This window comes from Gossypium hirsutum, chromosome A12, assembly GCF_007990345.1.
Source record: "Gossypium hirsutum isolate 1008001.06 chromosome A12, Gossypium_hirsutum_v2.1, whole genome shotgun sequence".
NCBI lineage: Eukaryota > Viridiplantae > Streptophyta > Magnoliopsida > Malvales > Malvaceae > Gossypium > Gossypium hirsutum.
The window spans coordinates 104831521-104851449 of record NC_053435.1 but is presented as its reverse complement, the minus strand read 5'-3'; the positions used below and the strand labels follow the sequence as shown (position 1 = coordinate 104851449).

Sequence of the window (19929 nt, the reverse complement as noted above, 5' to 3'; positions counted from 1 at the left end):
ATGATTATCGTTATAATACAAAAATTGAACTTGTGAGTTTATATGGCTAAATTTTAGTGATTATTTGTTAATTTTATGAATTTTATGATGAGTTATTTCATATGTATTGATGATAAAATCGTGAATAATGTAAAAGCATGAAATTTGAATAAATGATCAAATTGAGCATTTCAGTTCAATGACAATATGAATTGAAGGAAAAGACCATGGTTGGACCATGGAAACAAGTGATAAGTGATAGCTTCGGCTACACTTATCTGATCAAGGACAAATAAAAGTGATAAGTAATAACTTCGGCTACACTTATCTGATTAAGGACAAGTGAAAGTGATAAGTGATAGCTTCGGCTACACTTATCTGATCAATGGCAAATGACAACTGAAAAGTGGTAGCTTCAGCTACCTGATCAGTGAAAAGTGGTAGTTTCAGCTACCTGATCAGTGAAAAGTGGTAGCTTCGGCTACCTGATCAGTGAAAAGTGGTAGCTCCGGCTACCTGATCAGTGAAAAATGGTAGCACCAACTACCTGATTAGTGAATAGTGGTAGCTTTGGCTACAAGTGACAAGTGACAAGTGACAAGTGATTTCTGTATAAGACCATATCTGGGATATGGCATCGGTGTGATATATGCTACTGTATAAGACCATATCAAGGATATGACATCATTAAGATATGTGATTACGTGTAAGACCATAGCTGGGCTATGGCATCATTATGTAAAGATGTGTAAGACCATAGTTGAACTATAGCATCGAAAAAAACGAAGTACTCAATTCCGTAAGATGTTCACTAATTTGAAGAAGTTTGGTAAGTATTACATGGAATTATGTGACATAAGGAAATACGAGTTGATGAGACATGAGCATAAAACTTGGTTGATGGATGAATTCATTTGTGATTATATATTTCTACGCCTTGAGTGTATTATCCGTATGAATTGGTACTCCAAATGAGTTAATGAGAAAACTTCTAGTATGAAATAATCTGAGTTCGAAATGAAATATCATGAAAACGTACTTGAAATACATTGGTATATATTGTATATGCTATTTGAATTCATAAATGTGGAAAGCAAATGTATGTGGAAATATAAGATTATGATATTTGTACATGGAATTTATTGATGAATACGTACATCAAAATTTATATGATAAATTTTAGTGAACATTGAAATTGGGCTCAATAAGTGATTTGGCAATTTAAATCGTAATTGGTAGGAAGAGTTAATGAATTGCATATTTATGAATTGTTACACGTATTTGTCTGAAATACGAGGAAGTGATGGTAATTGATACATGGAAATATGAAACTATGATATATATAAAAACATGGAATATGTTTGATAAATGTGTTCATTCATAATTATAGAATTATGTACCTCATGTGTGCTATTTGCATAAAGATGATATTTCAAATACTTTAGTGAATAAAGCTTAAATATAAAATAGTATGAAATCGAAACAAATTATTATGAAAATGTATTTAAATTATCTGTAAGTGTTTCGTGCTTCTCGGTAATACCTCGTACTCTATTTCGGCGACAGATACGGGTAGGGGGTGTTACATATTATGTTAATAAATATAAATAATATAAAATTCTACTTCTAATCTTATAAAAGGACATGTGACATGTTCATTAGAGGTGTTTTAGCAATTTAATTTTTAAATAAAAATTTTTTCACTACCAACTTCTTTTATTTTCATGCTTGAAAAAGAAAAAAAAACTACTTTTAGTACCCAAAAGGCCAAAACTGATCATTGATAGACGTTGACTAGTCATAACCGATTATTGATCATCGTTGACCATCTACGTGATGCTATTAGGATGTTTAAAATATTAAAAAACATATATAATATATAAATAATTTAAAAAAATAAAAAAATATTTTTTTTATAAAATATATAAATATAAATATTAAAAAATCAAAATAATATATAAAAATTAAAAAAAAGTTTTATAAAAACTAAACAAGTATTTAAATTTAAAAAAATGCAAAAAAATTCAAAAATATATATTCAATTTTTTTTAAATATATCTAAATCTAAAACAATTTAAGTTTTTTTTTCTAGAATATATATATTTGAAAATTTAAAGGTTGGATTGGTTTAAGAGAAAATTCTCTACTTTCATATTTTATTTTTTGTAAATTGAAAATTATATTTGTTAAATGAAAGTAGAAATTTGTTTTTAATAAAATCCCTTTTTTTATTTTTTTTCATTTTCTTAAAACATTTTTTATTCTATAATTTTCACGTATTTTTATTTTTATTTTCTAAAAAATATTTTCAATTTTTTTAACAAAACATATTTTCTAAACTATTTTTCATTTTTCATGAAAATGAAAATGAAAATTACCTTTCTTTCCTGAAACCAAATGCACTCTAAGTTTTCTTTTTACAAAAGTACTATAACTTTTAAAAATGTATGTTTATATCTTTTAGAATTTTATAAAAAAATATTTTTTAAAATTTTTTGAATTTTTATATATTATATATGATTTGTTTAATTTTAAATTGAAATAATATATAATACTTTAAAAACAAGAGAGACACGTAACGTATTTTAACAATATCACATAAATGATCAATGATGATTAACGATGATAAACAGTGATGGTGAACACTAGTTGATACTAATCAGCGATTGATGAATGGTGAATTAAAGGTAAATGTGATTTTTAAAAAAATTAAATTTAAAATTTTATTTTATACAAATTTAATTACTACGTGGCATATTGATTTGATTAGATATGTTACATGATGCATTTTAATTCGCGTCACGATAGTATACTAATTCGGAGAAAAAAAAAGTACAGAAGGGTGAAAATCAAGCATTAAGCCATAAATAAACGAGTGATCATAGGACTAGTCTAACTCAAAATCAAATATTATCATATTAGGTTAAAAAGCCCGTCTCTCGTTTATTTTTCTTTTTGTCCTTTCCCCGGCTTGATCTTCTTCTCTCTTTTCTCTATTTGCAGCTTTGATTTTTTTTTCTTTTCCAGTGCTTTTAATTTTCTGATCGGCCACCACCACTTGTTCGTCGTCTTCTTCTTCAACAGCCAATAGCAGTTTCGGAAGGATCGGACATTTGTCCCTTGTCCTTACTCGCGTCGTATCGACACGAGTGGCTGCCGTTCAGGTGAGTACGAGCAGCAGAGGATTTTTTTCCCAAATTTTCAAAGAACATATTTTTGAAATTGATTGATACTTTCGCTGGATCAATAAGATGGCTGGATATTAATTTATTTTAGTTCGAAGTGGTGAATAAACTTGATGTTCTTTTCATTGAGCTTGAGTGATATTTTAGTATTTACAATGCAATTATCTGATTCTTTATCTTAGCATCTTTTACCCTTTCATATTTTATAATTTGTGCGTTCTATTTGAATGCTTACACTTTATAATTTTACCTCTATGTTCACTTTCAGTTTTTGTTTAAGCCATTGCTTGTTTTGGTCCTGTTACAATGTCGGGTTCCGGCAACCTTCCTCTTGATTATGAAGCTCTGGCGGAGAAGAAGCGCAAAGCACTTGCCGATATGCAGGGGTAATTCCATCAATTTTCCTTTTCCTCTATTTTTTTCCCCTCAAAAGGCTAGAATTGTACTGGCTGACATATTTTGAATGCATTCCTTTGATCGGATAGAGAGAAAGGGAAAAAAAAAGAGGTGATTCTTTTACATGTTGATTTCAAATTTGTTTTTACAGCAGTGAAGGATCATCAAAGAAGGCTAGAAAAGAGGATATTTCGGAAGGGATTATGGATGAAATAATGCAAACTTTGAACTGTGGTCGTCGGAGAAAATCAAGCAAGGTTCATATTTTTTAAGCAGTTATTCCTTCCTTGCTCTTTTTAACTCACAATATGATAATAATCATAATTACAGTTGTTTCGGGTGGCTTATCAAATTCTTTTGCATGTCTTATTTGTTATTTGCAACTAATGCGGCATAAGAAACGAGGTAGGCGAAAGGGAAGAGGGAATAAACTGAGCCCCCAAATTCAGAGAATTGTTGGAGATGCTACAGTTCACTATGGAAATGGTCGTTTCAAAGAGGTATGATGTTTAATTAACAAGTCCATCTCTTTCTGGGGGGTATTCATGTCAGTTAAACAATAATTTTGTGCTCCCAAACACTCACTGTTGAATGTGATATTTTACTTATTATTTTTTGCTGGAATTTGGATTGAGTTGGTGAGAATGATTTTGAAGCGAATATCCTGTACTTTGGCAAGTCCTTGTGCTAGTTTACACGCTTGGCTTTAAGAAGTATGTATAGCAGTTTATAGTCTGCCAGAACTTACATGTATGATCCTGTCTTTTTTTAATGCCCTGAAACATATGATCCTTCTAGGAATGGTTTCTAATACATATCTTTATTATTATCACCATTTGTGTTTGCTACAATGTTGTCATCTAGGTTGTCTGATTTTAGTTTCTTCTTGTACCTAAATGTAATTTTATGTTGTATCAGTTTATGGTCTTTATTTTGGATGGATTTTGACATCTTCAGCCATTAAGCATGAAGAAATTCTTGCTGATACAAAAAGCTTTTTTCTATTATTTTTTAATTAGAAAAAAATATACTGAAGTCTTCTTCCCATGTGGTGAATTTTTTTTATTGATTTTGTATAGGAAAAAAACAGTTATATTGCTTCTGTTTTTCTACTAATTGCCCTATTTTTTTCATTATGTTTTTCTGCTTAGAGCCTGCTGCATCTTCTGCTTTTGGCTAGGTTGTACTTAATGCTTTTAATCATGTTCTTTTCTGTGTTTAAGTCCTAAGATTGTTGAATCTCATTGCTTATATCAGAAAAAATCAATGCGAATGAGGAACAATCTTGTTGAAGGCTGAAAAATGAAAAAAAAAATAGTAAAAACGTTTCACATGGTTTCTTGCTTTTTTGTTTTGCCACATGCTCTTGCATCGATGCCCTTTTACTAGATATTCAAAGTGTCACCTTGGATTCTCTCTTTTTGATTAAACTACGGATCTCTTCACAGTTTTAGTTATTTTCAGCAGAAAATATATATATACATGTAACACCGTCAGCATTGATCAAGGCTTCTGGATTGTCCTTGTATGTGCTACATTTGTGTTCTTTATACGGTTTTGTTTGCCCTTTATATTTTCTCTCTCTTTTAATTTAAACACTCTTTTATCTTTCTCATTTTTAATTAACACACTTGCTGCATGTTATGTTGTGTTTTTCTTGATAGTGATGAGGTTATAAGTTGGCGGAGAAACTATTTGCTATGATGCCCAGTTCAATCTGTGTTGGTTGAGCTTTGGAAGATGGTAGTCTGTTTACTTGTTAGAATGTGCTTGTACTTCACTTCATTTTAGAGTTAGGTTCCTGGTGTAATAATTGTTTGTTGGATTTGGTTCAGTTAAACAACGCGTGTATGGGTGTTTTTTTCCCCCCACCCCTTCAAGTCTTTAGTTTTTTGTAATCATCCCTGCTAAATCTTTCCCAAATATTTTTGTTTACAGGCCATATCTGTTCTGAAGGAAGGTGTTCAACTTGAACCAAAATTTCCTCATTTATATCATATGCTTGGGCTTTCTTATAAAGCCCTTGGTGATAATAAAAGAGCTTTTCAATTCTACATCATAGCTGGACTTCTTAAGCCAAAAGATCCTGATCTGTGGAAACTGCTTTTTACCTGGTCCATGTAAGTTTCTTGTCTTTTTCCATTTTATCACTCATTGTTGCTTGACCCAATGGAATAAGTTCTTTTCACCTTTTATGATGTTACTGTAGTTTTGTTGAATACTGACGAGATTAATTTTAAAACTATTATCTTGTCTCTTAGTTAATACTCAATTTATTACTAACTGGTTTCTTAGTTAATGCTCAATATGTTACTAACTGGTCTTTTCTTAGCCATTGATTCATTCTTATTTTAAGATCTTTCTGGAATAAAATATGCTTAGTGTAGTTGTTCTTGGCTCCTTTCTTAGAATGTATAAAGAGTACCATCTTTGCAATTTGTTGTATCCTGATGTTAGTGCTTAAATGGATATGCCCATATGTTTTTCTTTATAAAGTTGAAGTACAGTCCAACTAATTCTGTTGATTTTAGGAGCTCTAATTTTTCATATCAGTACCAATCTTGATTCAATCCAATTAACGTCAATGATCAAGATAACTTTTAGTTCTTTAGTTACATATGGATGTAACTATACTAATGGATGATGGTGTCACTTTAAAATGTCAGATTTACCATGTCATTTTAATTATCTCTTAAATAGAGAAAGTATGTGTGTTATCTTTCCCATTTCCAGTGATTTGGGACAGATTTTGGGGAGGTTTGCCTAATTTGCCTCTATGGAGGGTTTTGGAATTGAAAGTTAGGGATTTTATGCTTGTTTGTTTTTACAGAATTTTACCATTCATTGTCCATAATCCAAGCTTATGCTTTATTCAAAGAATGGGTTTTCCTTGGAATAGCCATTTAGTCTTTGTTCCTTACAAGGCCTGAATAGCCATTTCTGACATCTTTTAAAGTGGATATTTGGTGCACTGTTAGTAATGCCTAAAAATGTAGTTTTTCCCCAGAAACAACCCTTAACGATTTATGAAAGCACAACTTTGACCTTTGGAATATTTACAAATCCTGACCACCTCAGTCCACAACCTACTGTTTGTTTGTCTTTTCCCCTCTCTCTCTCTGATGGCACCCCTTTCCATTCAAATGTAGTGGCCAAAATTGATCATAAAAGCCCTGCATCTTGAGGCAGTCTCTGACTCCAATCACTGAAGTGTGACTTCAGTGCAGCAGTGCCACCAAATTTAGTTCAGTTAAATGATTTTGTCTTGGTCAGCGATCGAAGCTTGCCACTTCTTCCTTTAAAGCTGGCCACAACTGCCATTTCTGGTGTAGGGAGAGAGCATTGTTCACTAGCCTACAGAGCAAAAAGGGGAAGAAATGCAGAAAAGAAGAAAAAAATAACATGCTTGGGGAGAGTGATAAAGAGAAGAGTGCACTGGTGGCAACTACTTTGGCGTCGGGGAATAAAGCAAAACCAAGGTGTCTAGAGAGAGAAAAAAAAGGAACAAAAAAAGAAAAGGCAAAAGAATATTTTTTTAATAAAAGGAAAATTAAGTAAAGAAAAAGAGAAATAAAAATTGAGTTGAAATTTCTTCTTTTTTCTTGTATGTTTGTAAGATATTTTTTATTAAATTAAATGATGAAATTATATTTTCATTAGCAATTAAAAAACAATTTTAAAATTTAATTTTTATTAAAAGGTAGAATGGCATTTTCAAAGGAATCTAAAAAATAATTTTGACACTCTAAATACTATATTTTAATGGAAAAATAGCTTTTCATAGGTATTCCTTGTATATTCTTTTATATGATTGTAGCCAACCAAACATTAGTATAATCTTCCTTTTGTATCCCATTCAAATGAATCAAATTATAGCATAGTAATTCCTGCTCTATCCAATTCCTATAGTATTTCATTTTTGTAGGTATTTAATTTCTCTCTTTCCATGGCTGCATCAAGTAGGCTGAGCTCACAAGTATGCTTTGAACCGTTTCTCCTGTATGTGTCATTACAAGATAGAGGATTTAGACCACAATAGAATGTACCAGCCTCTTTTCTTGTCTGTTGTTAAATGCTCAAATATTGAGAAGTAGAGAGTTTGATACTATCCCCTTTCTTGCTAGTAAAGGCACATTAATGAGAAAAAGCTAAAAGTAATAGAAATTAAAAAGGACTTCAATGAGGCAGTTTTTTTTTTTAATGTCTATTGCCTTACAAAAAAGCACACCTAAGTGCACCAAGTGTGTTAAATGCACCTGACCTAAAAGGATATGAGGCTCATTAGCAAGAGGATTTAATTCTTCTACTTGTTCTCCAGAACAATTTGAGATTTGCAACACATTGACATATTTCAGTTGCCGCTTTATCTTGGTTTAGTTTAATGTCAGTTTGTTTACGATCTATTACATTTATCTGTTACAGAGAGCAAGAGAATGTTAGTCTGACCTGCCATTGCCTTTCTAAAGCAATAATGGCAGATCCTACAGATATTAGTTTAAGATATCTTCAAGCATCACTTTATGATGAGCTCGGTGATTACCAGAAAGCAGCTGAGTCATTTGAACAAATTCAGCAAATCTCTCCTGACAATGTTGAAGCATTGAAAAGTGGGGCTAAGGTGAACACTGTTTTGCTCCTTTAATAAAATATTAACTCTCAATAATTACCCAGTTCTTAGCTCTTCCACATCTTTTGTCTATTTAGATTGGAAAAATTCGTGGTTATTTTCCCTCTATATGATCATCAGAGTCAGTTGATTCCATTGATTGCAATGGTTCTAATGTTAATTGCTAGCAATGTAGAAGGTAGTTGAGTTTTTGGCTGGAAACGAATGTTCATGGCCTTTTCAGCAGCCAAAGGGGCTGTGAAATTTTAAGATTTTCATTCTTATCTATTAATGTTCATCTTCAATATTATCTTTCATTCTTTCATCACATGTGTGTATTTATAAGCAAAATTGTGTCAGCAAAAATCCTGGATTTTTGGGAGGGTTATACCTAGGGTATCGTCCAATTGTGGGAAATCTTCGCTGCGGATTTTCAATTATTGAGCGTGCAGATAAAAGATGAAAAGATAGACTGGTCTTTTAGGGGCTTGGCTTATAGGATCTAAGTAGATGGCCTTGTTTTTGGGAAGCCATGAAAAGGGGAAAATGAAAGAAAAAGCTGCAATACTGCAGCAAAGAGTACATATTTAAAAGCATGTCGGGCATATAGGCCTTTATTCTGTTCATAAATTGGGGTTAGGCTTGTACAAAGCCATTGTCATATGGTAAGTACCTACGTGTACTGATCTGTTTATGTGGCTTCTGTGGCTAGTTTTAAGAAAATAAGTGAATTACAAATAGAAAAGAGTGTATTGGGGAGAAGGGACAAGAAGAGGGAGTAGGCAACCATGAGCTAGTAAATCAATAGGTAATAGTTTTCATTAGTTGATTATCTATATTTAATCAGGTTTATAAATTAAAGGTTTGGTATGGAATAAAATGAAGCTTATCGAAGGATTAAACTATTTTTTTTCTTTTTTTGTTAAATTTTTATATTTCTATCATCAAAATTTTAGTATTTATTTAGTGCTTCAGATTTATATTAAGATTTACGGTGTAACCTGAAAGTATGTATTTTGTTCCAAGTTTTAATAGTTTTGAATTTTGTGTATTGAGATTTTGAGTAAAGAGTTTGGAGATTTCCTTCTCCCTTGGTTCTACCAGTTCCTTTGCCGAATTTTTAGGTCGGTCTCCTAAATTCCTGTTTGTCTTCCCTATCTCATTTATTTCCCCAGTATTTATTGTTTAATTTTCCCCTCCCTTGTTTTAAATTAAGAAGAGGGAACAGAGGGAGAGGGAGGTAGTCTGGTTGGGCACAGTTGGGGGTGGGGGGTTAAAACTCCCTTAATTTAAACTTTGTTCCAATGATAAATTGAAACTCCAGTGTAAATCTATTTAAACTCTTGAATCTTAACATGAGTATATTGGTTTAAGAAAAAACAAGAAACTGCGGTATTTTGCTTTATGTCTACATTGTTTAATTATAATTTTCTATGCTTGGATGTTGACCGATTCATTCTAAATCATGCATGGGAGAGGCCAAATATTTGGTTCTGCAATGCCTATCTATATAAAATACTGAATTTTTGCCCCTTGGCTGTTATTTATTCATTTGTTTTTTTACTCTAATTCCTATATAAAATTTTATTCCATAACTATGTGTGAATTGCGGGGACACACTATGCCAAAAGAAAGGAAAAGGAACCTCTCTCATTAGCTGGAATAGGCTGCATAAATCTCATTCAATTTCCAACAGCCTCAACTCTTATAGAATCCATCATCATAATGGTCTGCTCTAACCTGAGATTGTAATTTGTTGTTTCATTCCATCTCAGTTATACCAAAAATGTGGTCAGATTGAACGATCTTTTGCTATTTTGGAGGGCTATCTTGAGGGTCATCAAGATGAGGCTGATTTGAGTGTTATTAATCTTCTTGTTTCTATGTTAATGCAAAATAATGCATATGAAAGGGCTCTTCGGCAAATTGAGCAAGCCCATGCTATCTACTATTCAGGAAAAGAACTGCCTATCAACTTGAAAACAAAATCAGGAATTTGCCACATTCACCTGGGAGATATAGAGAAAGCAGAGGTATACACATTTTTATCTTGTGCTGGTATTTTGTTTTCTCTTTTAATGGCAAGTGCCCAATAAAACTTCTTTTCATTCTGCATGTTTCATGGGCGTATTCTTCTGGCTTATATATACAGCGTAGCATCCCTAATATCAAGATATTGCTAACCATAATGGAATTAATGTTTCTATTCAAATAACGGCTCAATTGAAGCCTAAATAATTGGTGAAGGGCTCATTTGATTGCAATAAAAGCATATTGTCTCAAATGATAAAGTAATCAGGTAGAGAGTTTTTTATATAAGCCAAATTTCAAAGCTGTTCATAGTGTTAGAGATCTTGTAACAGGATGCACAAAGGTAATCTTCAGGTTGTCAATTCTATCCCACCTCACTGGTGTTAGATTTTCAGTACTGTTTTTGTTTCTTAAGCCTTTGCTTTGACTGGAATCCTGTTAAAGTCCATTATCTTTCCCATGTCAGCATCTATGTGGCCACCATCATTTCCATGTAAGCATTCACATGGAAAAATATGAAAGTTCATGTGGTATGCCACATTAGCATCGACTGAGACTTTATTTTGTCACATATGTGCCAACAGCCATGTAGATGTGGGAAATTTTACTAAGCGTGAGGGCTCTTTGAGTATTTAGCCTTGTGAATACTAGTTCTCCATATCATTGAAATTCAGGGTTTTAGGGGCATGCATTTGGAATGTATATGTTAGAAGTTTGAATTTGATCTGTCATACTCCTTAGTTGTCTCTGAATATTCTTAAATGTCCTCCAGGTGTTCTGCAGTGTTTTGCAATCCATAGCACATGATCATGCTGACTTGGTTACTGAGGTTGCAGATACATTTATGACTCTTGGGCATGTTAACTCTGCATTGAAGTATTACAATATGTTGGAGAATGATGATGGAATTGATGATGTAAGTCAACCTATTGTTTCTTTCACTAGCTCAAATCTTGTTCTCTTTCTCTCTATATTAGCTTTCTTCAAAATGTAAAAAGTGATTGTTTGTCTATTTTTCTATAATCCTGTATTTCTTTGATATAACTCCAGATTTATTTAATTATATTTGCTATTTTTTTTGTAGATGCAACACATTCTTTTTGCTTATTGGTATATTTGAGTTCCATATTTGTTATAGTGCTGATTCCTATAGTTATGGAATCTGTATGATATCTTGGAAAACTGGTTATTTTTTATTTTATTTTATTTTAAAATCAACAGTTGTCTAATGCTGTGTGTTGAGTTTTAGTGTTCTTAACTATGCTTTCTGTTTAATGTATGTTTGTGTGCTTTTAAAACTTTAACGTGGTCTAAGACATTTTGCAAGAGATGAGAGGATTAGGACTTTGCTTGCCTGTGTTTTGTAGCAGTTGGAATTATTTGAATTAGAAATTTTATACTGATGCTTTATGCAAATTCTGGGCAATTTTTTGGACTGCATCGTGTTAAGGTCCCAAGCTCCCACCTTTGTGTCCCATCACTCTTCTTTGCTTTCTTATATTTGCTTTGACATAGATGGAACTATGCCTTTGGTTGCATTAATAATGGATCTGGTGAAGTTAGCTGCATCTGTTCAGTCTGTTCTTGGTGTGTGACACCTTTGTCATAGAATGTGGATACCCATGCACATAATATGGAGCATACCTGTAATTTTTGCATGTGCATATAAATCTGTTTTATTTGGAGTAGGACGAGCCCTAGGTAGCAAATCAGTGTCTTTAGTTTTCGTTTTCAAAATTAATCAGCGGTTTTGAAATTTTCAAGAAATCGTTGTTGCTATAGCATGAAAATGTAGAGTGCTTGAACTCTAGGGAGGGGCTTACTTTTTTAAGGAACAAGAATTACTCCACATATAAATGATATTAGATGTATCAGCAATCAAAAAGTGACCTGTCAGCTTAATTTTAGGGTAAGTACTTGGGTATCCACTGTTGAATGTTTGTAGTTCTCTATCGATGAGGAGTGAGGACTGTTGAATGTCTCTGCATGAATTTAGACTGTTTACAGATTCTGTCAAATTTCTTGACTTTTGTTTTGGTATTTGAATAGCTTGTTTAATAGAAACTTTGTGTTGGATTCAGGACCATATTCTTGAGCTTAAACACAGATGTAGAAACTTGAAGGTTATGAATTTGCAGATCATATGGGGTTTAGTAACAAATAGTAAACCAGACCAAGTAATAGGGACTAATAAGGTCTAAAAATAGGCCTTGCAATTTGGCAGTTACATTGCAGTTGCTTTATGGGTAACTACTCTAGTTTGATGACAGGGGGTTAGTTTTGTTGCCTATCTTCTAGGCTTCCATTACATAATTGTTAAAGTGAAGTTTCATTTCCCTTAAATATTTTTCAATGGATGTTGATGAGGCTGTACATTGCTTCTCTCATGCTTGTGGTCCTTTTGGTATTAATTTTTATAACTTGCGAATATCTGTTTGTTTTCAGCTGAGCAGGTTTGTCTTTATATTTCCATGCACCTATTTTAGTTTTAGAACACTAGAGTGCCGTTGCTTTCTTATTTTTATTTCCTATTTCCTTCGACAGGACCATTTACATCACAAAATTGCTCAGTGTTACATGTCCACGGGAGAAAAAGTGCTAGCAATTAAGTTCCTTCGAAAAGGTATGTGAACAGATAATTCTTTGGAAGCATTTTTGGCCTATATGTTCACCTAGTAGTTACATGTTTGTTCCAACTTAAAAAGGGCTCGGTTCAAAAGTCTTTCCCCCAAGTTGTACTTGATCAAAATAAGAGTTCAGGAACCATTTTAGGTGTCTCAGGCGCACTTGCCTTGTTGGAACATTTTCCTCGGAGGATAAGTTCCAACAATTCAGGGTGCATATGTGGAGAAAATTTATTTTGATTTCTGATAGATTGTTATGAGGAATTGAGGATGATGGATCCGGTTAAATTAGTATTCTTAGGGTCTAATGAAGAGTCAGATTCCAAGATGAAATAATCATGGAAAATAGCAAGTAAAATATAAGAATAATGCAGACAATTTAGGAGGAAAAGGGGAAAAAATGGTAGGTTTTTTATTTTTTAAGTGCAAAAGGTGATACTCCTATAAGTGCTATGAGTAAATAGCAGAGCTGGAATCATAAGTGTGTATGTGTGTAGGTGTGCATGCATCGAGTTTCCTGAATCTAACCTGTAATGATTCCTATTATACTTCTTTGTTATATTGAGGTAAACCTATTGTTTTGATTGCTGTTCCACTTGAATTGTGCATTATAGTCCCGGTTTAATATCTTGACTGTTAACTAGTGTGGATGGAAAAATTAAGAGAAGCAAGATTGCAAGAAATAACCGAGGTTTGACCATGTTAAATATTGAGTGTGAATGTGTGTGGATGGAGAATGCTAGAACACCAGAACACAATATATATATACACATGTTTCAGCCTTGATCTACTGCCACCAGAGAAAGACCCAAAGAGCTATGTTGTTGACGCTCTTGATTTCTTGAGAAAGAGCACAGAGGAACCTTATTTACACGGGTCTTGAGACAAAATATGAAAACAATACTAAGGATGATGATTGATTACATTTGATTTTAAACATATGGTTTAAATCAATAATTGCTTTATCAATTCCATGGTAGAGTAAGTGAATTTTTTAGAAAAAATACTTGCCTTCTGCATGTGGGAATATCATCATAAAGCTTGATGATAGTCTTAATGAGCTGCCTATTGGAACATCTCTTTACTAGCAAGTTCATTCTTGCACTCAAGTTCTCTCTTTTTAATGGTTGATAATGGATGTGATTCAGCTCTGGAACGACTAGAGAACAACATCGATGCCCGTTTAAATTTGGCTTCCCTGCTTATTGAAGATTCTAAAGAAGATGAAGCCATTTCTTTGCTTTCTCCTCCCCAAAGTTTTGGTAAATTTTCTCATGATTTTTCTCATCCTTAGCATGTAGGGCAGTCCATAATAATCCTTTCTCTTTAATTTGTGGCATGTAGATTTACAGAATATTAACAAGAATTCTGATGCATCTAAATCGTGGTGGCTTAATGGGAAAATAAAATTGAAGCTATGCAACATTTATAGAGCTAAAGGGATGATGGAGGATTTTGTCAATACTATTCTTCCATTGGTACAAGAGTCCCTTTATATCGAATCTCTTGGGATAAAGGTAATGAGAAGTCTTTTTTAAATCTTGTACCATTTTCTAGATCTCTTTTGACCAAAACTTAATATGGAGATCCACAATACATCCAGATTCTAGCTCTGAATCACCAAAAATTATCTACAAGAAGGTAGTTTGACTTGATGTTCACATTCAAGTTTACTTTGGAATCAATGTGTGTATAACTCTGATTTGTACATATCTACTGCCTAAACATGTTTACAGTCTAAATTTGAATCTTCTAGGGTATGTGTTCATTTCGCTTCCCTGGTATATGCTTTGAAGTGTAATATACTTCACAATATCAAATGGCACATGCTAGAGTATATATCAGCTCCTCCTATTAAAGCACTTCTAAGTTAGTAATCTGGAGCTTTGGTGTTGAGACTTAGGGTGCATGTTTGATGTTTGCATATATCTAACATGGGTAACTTCAAACATGTCTATGACTTAACTTATGTGGAGGATCCATACCCATTTTTGTAGAGGGTATCTGTCACTTACGGGTACTCCAAGGCATGAAAAGTTGTGAGGGACATCCATGGTGTACAATGATCTGAGCACATTGGATGTATAATCTAAGATCTAAATTCCTGTTTCTTTGTCTTTAAAAGAAATCCATGTGTTCCGGTTTTCTCATTTACTGGATATTCTTGGTCAGATAAAAGTTAGGCGCCGCCTAAGAGATAGTGAACTATTTGAAAGAGTCAAAAAAGTTGATGATCTGCAAACTGATGGTGTATTTTGTGGGTCAAGACCAATGGTAACTGCAGCAGATAGGTGAGTAGTGAATTTCATTTTCAATTCTTGGTGTGAGCACCTCCCCATCCAAACTTTTATACTTTCATAAATATTCCTATGTATTAATGGGTGGCCTATAGAATTATTGTTTTTCATAAAATTGCATATCTCGCTTGCTATTTTTGGTGGTTCTTATTTTGCCTAATGAAATTGGGGGAAAAAGATATCTTGATGTTCTTTCTTATAGATGTTAGATCTTAAGTCTTTAACAACATGCAAGTTAAATAATGGAACTATTCTTGGCTATTAGGACTCTGGTGGTTGAGCTCAGCAGATTACCTTCATTTTCTAGCCTTGCTTGTCTGAGCTTTTATTGAACTCAAGCTCTAATTCAATTTGAATTTGTAAGTACTTGTCAAAGTGCCAAGTTGACTCGAGCTAATTTGCTCCAATTTTGTTTAAATGAGAAGAGCTTTCTCTTAATTAATCTTTGCTTCTTCTTTATTTTATTAAATGAGCCTAAATACAAGAAGAAAGTTTTTTCTTTAAGTGAAAAAGAAAAAAAGAAAAGAAAAGCAATTTGACTTACCGCAAGATGCTTGGTTTGTTTTTAGTCCTATTTAATTTGGCATGCCAAGTATTTCTATATACTTCCATTTGGATAGTATCTTCAATCAGCCGCATATAACTTGCTTAACACTAAGATCCAATGAAATGGAAAAAGTAAATGAAGGGGAAAGATGGAAAAAGAAGTCTACCAATTTAAGTAGATTTTATTTAACCTAATTTCAGGAGCAGTTTTTGAGTATTTTAGATCTTAACTTCGTCTTTTCTTAGGAAGGGGCAGTTCTGACTCAACCTCTGTTCTCCATTTGGCAGAACAAGAAATCCATTATACTGAACTTTTTGTCCTATTGAGTCAGACTGCAGTCATTTCCTACTGATCCTTTTATCCTAAATATTGGAATTATGAAACAATCTTCTGAGGGAACTTATTTCAAAGATAATGATATTAAGGTTTGAGTCAAAGCTTGTGTTATTTTCATTTAAAATTAGTACATGACTTAAAGATATCTTGTTTCTTTTTTTAAAGCATCAATCAAAGTATTCTCACGCAGTTGCCCCCCCCCCTGTTTTCTTTCCCTGCAAATATAGTGTATATCCTTTTCCTGGAATCTGTTTGTTTTGGGGATGTGTTCCTTCTCTCTCTTCCAGTGGAGATGAACTAACTTTTTGAGAGTGATGTTGGAGGATAGGTTGAAAGCTTCCAGAGCAAGAAAGCTGCTACAAAAGAAAGCAGCTTTGAAGGAAGAAAAGAAAGCTGCTGCACTTGCTGCCGGACTTGATTGGCATAGTGATGATGCCAATAATGAATCTGAGGTAACCCTTATGTGTATATTTATTTAACAAGAATTTAAAATTTTAAACTATCGAGACTGATTTCAGTCTTACCTACTTGTACATATATTTTATTGTTTGTTGCTGCAGGAAGAACATTTTAGAGAACCACCTCTGGTTAATCTTCTAAAAGATGAGGAGCAGCAAGACCTTATCATAGACGTTAGTACACTTCTTTTTATTTCCCTCTTTCTGTGATATCTTTGAATTTTAAATCTTTTTCCTCACTTCAGTAAAAGTTTATGACTCTGAAGTTGAGTGTTACAATTGGATTTCTTTTGACCATAAATTCTTTTACATGATTCCTTTATTTCCTTGGATCTTTCAGACAGATAGAAGATATTTTATTCTTTTCAGACAGATAGAAGATATTTTATTCTTTCTTTCTTTTTTCATACTAAATAATGGTTCTTTCTGCTAATTAGTTATGCAAGGCATTGGAATCTTTGGAAAGGTATTATGAAGCATTGGATATTATCAAACTTGCATTAAAATCAGGTCATAACTTTTTCCCTGTTGAGAAGCAGCAGCAGCTTCGATCACTTGGAGCACGTAATTCCTCACTTTACCTAGTGTTCATTCTTTTAGATTTGGCCCATTACATGTTTTCTTCATCATTTTAGATTTTTGATGAATTGCTAAAACTTCATGTTATTTTACAGAAATGGCATACTACACCATGGATTCCAAGCATGGGTTTGACTGCATAAAGCACATTGTTCAGCAGCACCCTTACAGTATTACTGCTTGGAACTGCTATTACAAAGTACTCCCAAGGTATTCATTCCCCTATGTTTATTCCATTCTTAGACCTTTTTTTGTCAATTTTTATGACTTATTGTTCGGTCTTTTCTTGGGAGGAGAAAATTATGAAAATTTTCTTGGTTGAGAAAGGTTTAAATTGTATCCACTTATATATTTCTATATATTTATGATAAAAAAAATTATAGATAATATGCACATTTTGCAATATTTATATAATTTTAATCAGATCTTGGACCTTTTCTAGAAATTTGAGACAGATTTAACAGTTATTTAAAAATTGTTGTGGAAGTCTCTTAGGCAAGCATACAAAAATGATGAAATAATTTAAGGGAATAGTAATAGCAATTTATATGCTTGATTGTTTCTGAATTATTTTCTTAACTAATATTTTCTTAACATTTAGCTACAGGATTGCTTTTTTTTTATTGCTTTAAATTTCAAATTCATATCATATATCCCATAATATTATGAAGTTGGAGGTTAATTCTTATTTTCTAATTTAACAGGCGTGGGGTTTCTTAGGTTAATTAATTTTGCTCAAAAATAGTAATCCCAAATATCTGGAAAAGACGAGTTGAAAAGAAAATTTAAATTGAATTATAGTACTGTAAATTTAACAATAAATTATTTGTCTATAAGAAGTGAGAACGTTATTTATGGTTCTGAATTCTGGTTGTGGAAAAACCTTAAAATATCTTAAATAAAGTTCAGTCTTGTTATTTCTAAAACATTTACTAATATTCTACATCACACTTTCCATTCACTTGCATGCGCAGTAGCATATTCCTGAGTTGCCATCTGTGCTAGGTTAGCTGTTGTTTTTGTTTGAAATAACTGTAATATATATATGTTATAGAAAGTTTTGAGTAACATAGCTTGCGACTTTTGCCATCAAACTAGTCATGGTAAAAGGGACATTCAAATGATCTTGGACCACTTTTTGAAGCTTATAAGCATACCTGGTTATAACTTTTAGTTGCTAAGCATCATTTGAATATAATTTGTATTTATCATGTGGCATCATATGTTTTGCTTTTTTTGTCATCTTGACTTATGCACATATTGGTTTTTCTGAATACTCTAGTTACTAATTTCGGTTTACTTCTACTGTCTCAGATCGGGAAAATTTTATTCAAGGCATTGTAAGTTTTTACGTTTTTTCCGTAGCAAACACAAAGATTGCATACCACCTATTGTCATTTCTGGCCATCAGTTTACCGTGCTTAGTCATCACCAAGATGCTGCTCGAGAATACCTTGAAGCTTATAAGTTGTTGCCAGAGAATCCTTTAATTAATTTGTGTATTGGTATATTTTCTCTTCTTTTTTGGTAGTTCGCCTAGGATGCTTATATAAACGCATCTTATCACGTCTCATTGATGTGAAATTTTCATTTTCCCTTATAGGGACTGCATTGATCAATTTAACCCTTGGACTTAGACTCCAAAACAAGCATCAGTGTGTTGCACAAGGTTTAGCTTTCCTCTACAACAACCTTCGTCTTTGTGAGAACAGCCAGGTTTGGTTTTCTTCTCATACTTTATCTTGCATTTTCCTATTATAAATAAAACTTGTTCAAATGAATGTTTTGGAATTCAGTCATCGAAATGAGTATGTCCATGGATTACTTCAGTTAGTCAGTTGATCTATTTTGCTCTTTTACTAATTCTTGTGATTCAATTGGTTGGATGCAAAAGAAATGCCTCTGCTGACACAACGTTGTGCAGGAAGCACTGTATAACATCGGACGGGCATGTCATCATGTCGGACTAGTTACCCTGGCGGTTTCATACTATGAAAAGGTGTTAGCGATGAAGGAGAAGGATCATCCAATCCCAAAACTCCCCAATGAGAACTGGGATCATGCGGTGGAGAACCACAAAAAAGATGGGTATTGTGACCTTCGCAGGGAGGCAGCTTTCAATTTGCATTTAATCTACAAAAAATGTGGATCAATGGATCTTGCTCGCCAAGTCTTGAAAGATCATTGCACCTTTGATTGATATATTTGTATTAGGGTGTATATATGTATATAGATTAATGATCTGTGGAGTAACGTAACATTCATCAGCTCAAAATTTAGCTGTTAATATATCATAGTATATAAATTGTTCAATTATATTTTCTTGTATGATATTGTTTGTTTATCAATTCAATTAACTAAAAAGAAATCTGTAAAACAAAAGAATGAATATTAATATGGCGGTGCTTTGTCTTTTTACTTTTCTTATATAAAACAACTACAGATATAATGTTCAAATATTGGACTCAAATCCAAAAAAGGTTTGTTCATTAGTGGTTTACCATTTTACAGACAATTCAATTAGTACTTCTTTATAATATAATTTTAACTCATATCGAAAAAGATAGTGATAAAATTGAAATTTAGAAAATGGTATTCTTCGTGCCCCTAAATTTTGAGTCAAATGTGTGCCTTAAATTCATTATAGAATCAATAATTTATATCTCTGGTGATGGATTATGGATAATATGCTCATGTGATAAGTAGTAATGATTATAAATCATAATTCCGTTTTTATGTTGAAGCCAACAAATACAATTAGCTGCTATTATTTGAATAATTCATTCTTATTAAATATCTCAATCTTTAATCGAATTATCTAATACACTACATTATCTTATTACTTTACTCTTAGACATTAGATCATAAAATTGGGATTTTCTTATCCAATG

General features: G+C 32.6%; 1 protein-coding gene across 2 annotated transcripts; it reads left to right on the top strand.

Moving 5' to 3' along the window:
* Nucleotides 1–2878: 2878 nt before the first annotated feature.
* Nucleotides 2879–19391, top strand: LOC107931920 (general transcription factor 3C polypeptide 3). 2 transcript variants are annotated; one of them, XM_016863882.2, is made up of 19 exons: nucleotides 2879–3143; nucleotides 3433–3550; nucleotides 3715–3817; nucleotides 3959–4060; nucleotides 5499–5680; nucleotides 7983–8178; nucleotides 9942–10199; nucleotides 10970–11113; nucleotides 12742–12820; nucleotides 13970–14083; nucleotides 14166–14338; nucleotides 14994–15112; nucleotides 16330–16453; nucleotides 16562–16633; nucleotides 16897–17023; nucleotides 17134–17248; nucleotides 18353–18543; nucleotides 18642–18754; nucleotides 18963–19391. In XM_016863882.2, the coding sequence occupies exons 2-19, from the start codon at nucleotides 3471–3473 to the stop codon at nucleotides 19236–19238; spliced, it is 2568 nt and encodes an 855-aa protein (XP_016719371.2). In that variant the 5' UTR covers nucleotides 2879–3143; nucleotides 3433–3470; the 3' UTR covers nucleotides 19239–19391. The 2 variants fall into 2 exon arrangements, with proteins under 2 accessions (XP_016719371.2, XP_016719370.2); XM_016863881.2 differs by having other exon boundaries at nucleotides 3712–3817.
* The last annotated feature ends 538 nt before the right edge of the window (nucleotides 19392–19929 follow it).